Below are 10,345 nucleotides of genomic sequence, written 5' to 3' on the forward strand. Positions count from 1 at the left end.
CCCATTTGATTTTGAGCAGAGCATTTGATGGTGGCGTTCAACGTGCTTTCATAATCGTTGTTAGTGGCATAGTGCATATCTGCAATAAAATGGCTACTGGCACCCTGGTGAAGTGTTATACAACATATATATGGATAGCTGGCAATATATGATGTTGGCAGTTCCTTGTCAGAAAAATTGTCTTCAGTCATCGGTGAGGGAAGTTGGAGATGGCCCCTGCTTGATCTGAATATTTAATATTTAGTGAAATTCCAAGTAGGCTTCCTGAAGTAGAAATTGTAGAAACTGATAAGCCAATTTGGACGTGCTCTAATAAGTAATAAGGGGAGTTAAGTTTGTGCAGACATTTGGGAGGCTTTGAGAGTGAAGCCACCTAGTGTTCCATGGCGCAGGATGGTTTGGGTTTCCTTAGCTATACCTAGGCATGCATTTATGCTGTTGTTGGTAGATAAAGATGGGCGACAACAGGAGAGAAGTTATTAAAGTGGGGCTTTACACGGGATGTGATTTGTAATTTCCCTACTTTGATCAAGCCATTCCCTCTGACGGAATTTTGTGTAGCCAAAAGAGGAGTAGCCCATTGTAGGCAGTGCAAATAAACATTTCCCAGAGTATATTTTCTTGGAGAAGGGGAACATTCTCTGTAATGTCATGAATGCATGAGAAAATGCTCTGCTTGACCACCGGAAGAGTTTGTCTGGAATTAATATATCATTTACTAGTTATCTACAAAAATATACACATATATACATATTCATGGAATGAAGCTACTGTTTAGCAATAATAGCAGATACACATACATAGCAAGGAATCCAAGGATGTACTTCAAACATTTTCCTTAGGCCCATCCAGGAGTTGAGGTTGTATTTGGAGGTTCCAAGCATAGGTTCTGTCCCGGGCCTGGCACAAGTGGCTTAAGTGTAGAGCGGTGATGAGATAGGTGTTGAGGTACAAATGGATTATGGTATGTCTAATGCTTTCTTCTTATATTTGGGTGGTTTAGGGTTTTCCACATTTAATAATATTGAGGCAAGGTGTTTTTCAATATGAAATCCTGGCACTTGCTTGAGGAGCAATCCTAGTTTGAGCAGCACCCAATTCTCTTCAGAACTGAGTCGTTCTGTTTGACAACATTTATTGTGTGTCCTCTAGACGGAAGAGTGGAAGCACTTCCATTATCACCTGCCTCAACTGCCCTCTTGCTCACAATCCGGTATATCTGGGTGAGAGCTTCAGTAAATGCGTTTTCCACATTGGTTGCGTCCAATGCAGAAGTTTCCATGAAGTAGAGGGACTCTCTCTCTGCAAATGATTTTCCGTACTCCATTGGAACGGCAACAAGGTGTCGAAGATCTGACTTGTTGCCGATCAGCATGACCACAATGTTAGGGTCTGTGTGCTCCCTCAACTCCTTCAACCACCTTCCCACATTCTCAAATGTTGTATGGCGAGTGACATCATAGACTAGCAAAGCACCAACGGCTCCTCGGTAGTAAGCACTAGTAATGGCACGGTACCTATAAAACCAATCTCCATCATCATTATAATAAGACATGATACCTATGGCTATAAGAATAGAAAGGGGAACTGTAAAAGTTATTGACTATATATCAGAATTGGTGTAAATATGAAAACACCCCCGAATTTTGGCAAATGCAATCATTGTAATATATTTGCAGAGCGCTTTATGCATAGCTCCTGCGAAAAGAAGATGCCAACAAATCATCAAGAATTTTTTTTTTTTTATGAGAACAAATCATCAAGAAATTATGGACAAATACAACAAATGAGTTCATTAACACAAGGTATAGATAGACTTATGATATAGCAGACTCATCAACGTGATAATAATAACGTACAAGGAGTGCAAAGAGTGGGAAAGGGGGAAGAGGGAAGGAAGGCTCACTGCTGATGGTATCAGAAAACTTATATCATCACCTTGTGCCCTCTGATAACAAAATTTTGTGAAACATTGCAATGACTACTTTTGATAGGTATCATAAATAGCTACGATTGTGATGATATCAAATAGCTGCAAACATTCTGTATCCAAGGATTCTAATTCAAATCCTTTTTTATTTTGTCTATTCGCTATTTGTGGCATGCGGCACCATGGTACTCTGCATAGAACATACTATGTAATGAAAGTGACAAGAAACCCTTTTCCCAACGGAACTTAGTATAGTATATATAGAATATAGTTAGTTGTCAGCTAATTCATTTAGTCCCTACAAAGAAATCAATGTTAATATGAAGTTTACACCTAAAAAAGAAAAAAGAAAAGTGATTTCATATCCATAATGAGAACATCTGAGAACTGAAGCATCACAGACAGTGATGGGGAAAGCTACCTTTGCAATAGTATATTGTGCTTGGCATAACCACAGCTTTCACATGGCTAAGCCAATAAAATTTTACTTATAAAAAACCACTCAAAATCTTAACAGATTAAATATTTTCCTATGACTTAAACAAAAGTTTCTTCAGAGCACAAATCAGCAAAATCAGAGTTTTTATAAGAAAGGTCTTGTACTTCCTTCTAGCACCCCTAGCCCCTAGGCATCTGAAGGTACTTCAGATGCAAGGATGCCTTGGTTATTACCAGGCACTGGTTTACCACAAAATTAAGGATAAGATAATCAGCTTATAGAGGAATTAACTCTGCCATGTCGAACCCACTACCAAACCTCCTAGTAAAGAAATAATGAACTACCAAGTACCAAGCACTTGTGATTCACAGCTTTCCAAACGAAGAAAGCTACCCTTAAGGAGCAGCGGGAAGACCAAATTGCGATTACATGATTCCTCATGCTTTATTATGCATTTAAATGTCATTTTGATGTTTAGTCTGCTGCCAAGCACTACATATTTCCTTCAGTATTAGTTTTATACACGCAGCACATCATTACTGCCCTCACAATTAATTAGATTCCAGAAACCCAAACCCTTCTACTATTCCAAATTGCTTCCCTGAGCCGATTAAATGAACATTTTTCAAATAAAAGCTTATGATGTACTGCTACCAGGCTTTACCACATAAATAGGTGGCAACTTCCTTCAGTGAGTTGTAACTAATGAAAATTGATTATGGATCAATCAATACATTGCTCCCTAGCTTGCCTACCCTATCGCCAACCCTCCCTGAAAAGTTCTCTTTCTTTTTAGGGATTGTTGAGGATGGTAAAGCTTATTACTAAAAGAAACTTTTGCAACTTGGACAGATAATTTCCTTTGCATAAAGCATACATAATTTGTGTGCGTGTAAGATTCTAACCCTTTAGAGTCCCAAAAAGTTCTCATGGGACTTGAATTGAACAACTTGCACACACAACTAAAGTTCTGATGCACAGTTATTTATCAATCACCTAAAAGTTCCAATGCACCATTATTTACCGACAGCAGAATATTTTGTACCAACATTAAGTGAGCCCAAATTTGTAAATAAAATTACCTTGTTTTGAAAATTAAAAAGAAATTGATGATTAAAAGAGAGGGAAGTGAATGGGAATTGGTCACATGAAGGGGATAGAAAGCTGGCTGTGATTAAAAGAGATGGAAGTGAAGGGAATTGGTGACATGAAGGGGATAGAAAGCTGGCTGTGATTAAAAGAGAGGGAAGTGAAGGGAATTGGTCACATGAAGAGTTAGATCTTAATTTCAATTAAATGAAGGTGACTAGCTTCGAAACAAGTCCCACACCCAGCCACTGTATATTTACTTGTAGCGATAGGAGTGCCCAAGACCAATAGCCCATATTAATTTAATTACTCACCTGACTGAACCCATAATAAACACAACAACCATCAAGCATATATAATAAAAATGCAAATGCCCAAGCACCACCCGGAAATTCCCAATATCTATCTATACACATACAATATATAGAGTACAAATACCCTTCAATTGTAGTTTTTATTCCCCAAACATGAGAGATCTGTTAGCATACAGATTTCAGTTACAATCAGGTTGTAGCATATGTATAAGTATAATAAATTATCAAAATATAGTTTCCATAGAAACCTAAGCACAAATTTTAGCAACATCATCTAAGCATGGCATGTTAGCAAGGGAACCAGTAAACAAGCAAGACAGGTAAGCAGAAATGGAGAATCTCGCCCAATCAATTGTTAGAGAATATATTGATACCGTATATTACGGTACTCTCCATATAGATGTTAGAGAATATAACGATACCGTATATTATGGTACTCTCCATATATTGTAGGATTTGAGTAACGTATATATAGAGAGAGTAAATACATGATCTTCGGATCAGTTAGGTAAACCTATCTAACATTTGAATAATCTTATCTAGAGTTTGAACTGAATTCAAACTCTCTAATTTAAACATACAGAATCTTATCTTATCTAGTAGCTATCCTATCTAGTAGTTAGGAATGATTAGAGTTCTGCACAAGAGAGGAATCTTCACACGGATCTGGACGAGATGCTTCAGATTTATCTAGACATGCTGAGGTGGAGATGATACGGTTTACAGCCCCCCGCAAGCTAATGGGGACGGAGCAAACCGTAAGCTTGTCACGTAAAAACGAAAACCGAGCAGAACTGAGACCCTTAGTGAAAATATCTACAAGCTGATCATGAGTGCTAATACATTTGATAGAGATATCACCATTTAACACCTTCTCACGAATAAAATGGTAGTCGACTTCAATATGTTTAGTCCTAGCATGATAAACGGGGTTAGAAGCAAGAGCAAGAGCCCCAATGTTATCACACCATAGGCGAGGAGTCGAAAACAATGGAATACCAAGATCCTTGAATAACATGCGCAACCAAAATAGATTAGTAGTGGCAAGGGCCATGGCACGATATTCAGCCTCTGTACTTGAACGTGCGACCACGGATTGTTTCTTAGCAGTCCAAGAGATTAGATAGGATCCCAAAACAATACCAATACCAATACCAGTTGTAGAACGACGATCATCCAGATTACCGGCCCAGTCAGAGTCACAAAAGGCCTGAAGATGCAATGAACCTTTGGTGTACCATAAGCCATGGACACCCCCTCCTCTCTCAAGGCGTCTTTTGAGAGTGAGTAAGGCCCATAGACTTTTTCATAGTATCAGAGCTATAGGCTAACGCCAATGTTCGATCCAATGGTCCTATGATTTATTTCTCTTGTTTTTCATTTTCTTGTATTTTAGTTTTCTTATAGTCAATGCTTTGCAAATCTCATCCCCATAGATATTGCAGTGTATTTGACGGAAAAAAAAAAAAAAAAAAAAAAAAAAAAAAAAAAAAGAAAGAAAGAAAGAAGAAATTTCGTACTGTTCCTGAGAAAAGAAAAGGAAAGGAAAAAAAAAAAAAAATTGTATTCCGTTATGGGGAGATTTCTTATTGTTCTTGAGGGAAAAAAAAAAAAAAAAAAGGAGGAAATTTCGTTATGAGGAGATTTCGTACTGTTCCTGAGAAAAAAAAAATGCATTTTGGTTTTGGGGAGATTACTGTTCCTGAGAAAAGAAAAGAAAAGAAAAGAAATCTTTCAGTGTGTTTTCACGGTGGGTGTTTGTAGATTGACTCTTTGTCGATCTTAGTTGGTGTCACTGGCAAGTTCTTATCTGCTCCGGCAGTTTCAGATCGTTTGAGACGGCGCCTGGTTGTCTCTGTCAAGTTTCGGGCGGTTCTGTTGTGTTCACCGGCAACATTTGGCCATTAATGGTGTTTTCATGGTTGTTAGCGGCTTTTGTGGTATTTTGATATTTTCCACCAACTTTTGAGTTGTCCGGCAATGTTCCAGGCGATATGTGGTGTTCTCCAGCGAGATTAAGTCCTGCCGGCAAGTTTTTGGCAGGTCTCAGGCGAGCTGTTGGAGACGGAGGTCTCCATTTGGTTACAGGTATTTCGTTTGGTTTTTCAAACCGTTCAGTTCAGTGTTTTCTTGGTCAAAAGAGGGGAAAAAAAAAAAAAAAGGGAAGCGTGTAGAGAAACTGAGAAAGGCTTGGTTATTTATGTGCATGACTTGAATCAAATGAGTATAACATTGTGCAGATGCAACAAAGGAAAAAAAAAAAAAAAAAAAAAAAATCATTAAAAAGAGGCCAAGTTGCCCATATTATTTTGGCCCTTTGTTGGCTCCTTAGAGCATTTTTAGTAGCCTCACCAAATTAGTTTTTTAGCTATTTTGGTGAGCCAATTTGATGAAAACTCTTAAAAATCACTCCCAGCAGCCTCACCATTTTAACCAAAAAAATTTGATGACTGAAATTACTAGTCAAATTAGACCAGGCATTTTCACTCAACAACCACTCACCAAATTTTGTTTCACATTTCTCTCTCACATGATTAGCACACTTTTTTCCTTTTTTCTCTCATTTTCTTCTCTCATCTCCCATCTCTCACACGATAATGTCCTTATTTCATGGATATAAATGATTTTTTATAAAAATATTATATAGAGAAAAAAATAAAGAAATATGAAAAAAATATTATTTAAATGGAATAGTGAATATTGACTAGTTAAAATGGTGAGGCTGCTGGGGGAATTTTAATAAAGTGGCTCATCAGAATAGAAAAAAGTAATTTTTAGTTATTTTGGTGAGTAAAATTTGGTGAGGCTACTAGGAATGCTCTTATTTTGGTCATTGACCCATATTTTGGCATGTAGTATTGTTTCAAATCCATGTCTATTTTAGCCCATAGTTGGCCCCATATATTTTTTGCTCCTGTGGTATTGTTTCAAACCCAGGTCCATTTCAGTTCATTGTTGGCTTTTATATTTGGCTCATAGTTAGCCCATTATTTGTATTTTGGCATTTGTGGTCTTATTTTAAGCCCATGCCTATTTAGCCCCCAGTTGGCTCGAAGAAGAAGGAGGAAGACGAAGAAGCAGAAGAAGGAAGACGAAGAAGAAGAAGAAGAAATATATTCTCTAAACTGGGTTATATACGACCCAACATAAAAAAATAAAAAAATAAAAAAATAAAAAAAAAATAAAAAAAAATAAATAATAATAATAATAATAATAATAATAATTCAAACTCAAGATTTCAGAATCTTCCACCTTGAGTTTGCAGGGGGATGTTAGAGAATATATTGATACCGTATATTACGGTACTCTCCATATAGATGTTAGAGAATATAACGATACCGTATATTACGGTACTCTCCATATATTGTAGGATTTGAATTAATCCTCATTAATTGTAATTGATTATAATCAAATCAGATTTGAATACATTCAATTCTGATTTGATTGTATTCTCTTTACATACCATTTTGTATTCTCTCTATATCCCTATAAATAGGGATAATTTGTATTGTAAATCAATCGAACAATAAGAGCATAATGTAGCCTTAAGGCTTTATCCTGTGGATGTAGGTCATAGACCGAACCACGTAAACTTCCTTTGTCTATTTTATTATTCCGCAATCTTTATTTTTCATTTGTTTATGTTTTCTTTCATCAATTACATCAGTCCTCTAGGTGGTGAAGAACTTGATTTTGCTGGAGCTCGTGAAGCTCTTAATTTCTTTGTAAGAGTTTAAGTGGAACTTAATTTGCTGAAGGGGAGTGAAATTAGATTAAGAAAGGACAGGAGAAAGAAAAAGTTCAATGCTATATCATCTATTTGTAAACAGTTAGAGACCAAAAGTTAAACCGAAAGAGGAAAATACTGTCAGTTGGTCCCACTATAAATCCAGGAGATTCAATTCTTTAATTAACTTCTTTTTTTTTTTTTTAACAAGTAGTTGAGGAGATTCAAATTATATCACACAAAAAAGATAAGAACACAATTCTATACTGCTTTGTTGTTTAATGTTCATGATGAACTTTGGAGGGAAATGCTCCTCGAATTGCCTAGTTTGTTAATAAAGATTCATGCATTCCATTCATTTTCCATTTACATACCTCCATTTCCTTCGTAATTCAGAAACAGATAGTTGTTTTGTAACATAAATGCATCAAATTTCAATACCAATATCATGTATTGAACTGGATTTCAGATAATTTGTTCAAGTCCTTGGAAACAAAATTACCTTCTCTTCACAAGCCTCTCGGATTTCATGTAACAACATCAACCCGTAATACAAAAGCATAAAAGTGTATACTAAGAAGTAAATTTCTTGGCCTCAAAACCTATGGTATTTGAACATAAAAAGAAAAACTAAAAGTCATAAAATCAGAAAATTCAGACAGGAAAGAATCATCCTTCTTGGCCTCAAAACCCGTTGTATTGAAATACAATGAAACGCATATAAAAATATACGAAAACCAGCAACAGAAATAATAAGCTTTCTCGGTCTCACTAAAACAACAAAGTTTCACACAGAGATATGAAAACCCAAAAGGAACGATTATCAAAACTTCCCATGAATTCCCTGATAACATATTCACAAAATCGTAGAATTTGGATATAGAAAGTAAAGAGAAGCCACACCTTTCCTGGCCAGCAGTGTCCCAAATCTGAGCCTTGATGACCTTCCCGTCAATATTCAAACTCTTGGTAGCAAACTCTACCCCAATAGTAGACTTGGACTCCAGATTAAACTCGTTCCTCGTGAACCTCGAGAGCAAATTGGATTTACCCACTCCAGAATCACCAATCAAAACCAGCTTGAAGAGGTACTCATAATCATCTTCTGATTTGTACACAGCCATGTATCACTATTCTCAATTTCTTTTTACTTCAGACTTGAGAGAGAGAGAGAGAGAGAGAGAGTAAAGCTATGAAAGGATATGGTTTTAGTATTTTGGATTATTCTCGAAAGTTCAGTTTGTTTTTGGGATTTGGGACTGTTTGAAATGTCCAAGTGACAGGGACTGATATTTTGAGAAATTTGAAAGGAAATATGCTGCAAGAAATCTTGGTGCCTTATTTCTAGGTGAGAATATGTAACTATATATATAAATATATATGTTTTATTCTATTCAAACTTATAGGCATATTGATACGTGTAGCCATGAAAATATCATAGAACATAAATCATGTCATGCTTGCCTTTCCTTGGTTTTCATTGTTTTGTTGCTGATGCCGATGAGGCTCGTTACCCAATTAGTCTTACACTTAAGTGCAGAATGGGCTTAATCAAACCGGTCTTATGAGTTGCTTAGTGCCGATGGGACTAGTTACCCAAATGGTCTTATTGCTGATGTTAATGGGACTGGTTACCCAAATGGTCTTACACTTACACTTGCACTGCCAATGGGGATCGACTACCCAAATGGTCTTACGTTCAGCATTCATGATTTTGTTTTGTTCTTATGCTCATCATTCCTCATACACATCATGATCATGCTTTCACATACATATGTATCATATACTCCACATGCTTTTAAAAGTCTTTCAATTACATCATGAATTCTCAATTCAACACAAAGTTCATAAATCAAATCTCAATTCTCATATTCAAAAACGTACTTCTTGAAGCTTATAAATCTCATTAAATCATACTTCAACATACTTCAAAGCATCAAAGGCATTTTAGACATATATTCTCACAAAATATCATTGGCTCGATTTAAGCAAATATAACATTTGATTCTAATATAAAATCATAGAAACATAATATCTTTTCTGAGTGAGTAGAATACTCACTTTGACTGCTTAGTAATTGGCTTAAAGAATGATTCCCAACAAAAGCCTTGCAATGCACCATTGCATTGTCACATTGCATGACACATTAAAACTAATCTACAATATTCTATAACTCTAAATCCCACTTAGATTCTTGATTTTGCTCAAGAGCTAAGATCCATGGAAAACCCAGAGAATTTCAAGGGCTCCATTTAACAACCCATTAACTAATAAAACTAACCCATAAAATTATCTTAGGATTAGAAACAAAATTCATCAATTTATAACACTTAGTCAAAACTAGGGTTTAGGTCTTTCATTGATTTCTCACAAAAAGTAAAACCCAATAATTGGAGATGATCAAGAACTCCTCAAAATATCAAATATCTAAAGAAAATTTAGAGATTAAATTCAAACTCTAAAAATTCTATAGAAAATCTAGAGGAACTAGGATTTTAGAATTTATCACAAACCAATTGGTGAAAACGTAGAACTTGCAATGAGGACCACGTTTCCAAGGTCAGATTTGAATTTGGAAGATTCCAAATGCTAGTAGTGTGGGCCACCCAATGAGACTCGTTTGGGCTGCTAATATATGACAGTATGTGGCAATATCCAGCCACCACAACAAGGTGGTGGCACAACTATTGTTTGGACCCGAGGCTCACCTTGGGGTTCAAATCCTAGGGTGCCACACACCCTAGGGGCGGCAAGCCTAAGGATTAAATTTAAGATTTTTTTCAAACCATAACCTTAATCCATGAACCCTAAAAGTATGGATCCAAAAATCCTTTTCCAAATATTTT

General features: G+C 36.2%; 1 protein-coding gene across 1 annotated transcript; it reads right to left on the reverse strand.

Annotated features, from left to right (window-relative positions):
* Window positions 1–676: 676 nt before the first annotated feature.
* Window positions 677–8,734, reverse strand: LOC133861333 (ras-related protein Rab11D). Its single transcript, XM_062297086.1, has 2 exons — window positions 8,403–8,734; window positions 677–1,517 (listed from the first exon to the last, which is right to left on the reverse strand). Exons 1-2 carry the CDS (start codon window positions 8,621–8,623, stop codon window positions 1,079–1,081), a joined length of 660 nt encoding a protein of 219 aa, XP_062153070.1. The 5' UTR covers window positions 8,624–8,734; the 3' UTR covers window positions 677–1,078.
* Between the last annotated feature and the right edge of the window lie 1,611 nt (window positions 8,735–10,345).

The sequence above is a fragment of the Alnus glutinosa genome, chromosome 2, assembly GCF_958979055.1.
Source record: "Alnus glutinosa chromosome 2, dhAlnGlut1.1, whole genome shotgun sequence".
Lineage (NCBI taxonomy): Eukaryota > Viridiplantae > Streptophyta > Magnoliopsida > Fagales > Betulaceae > Alnus > Alnus glutinosa.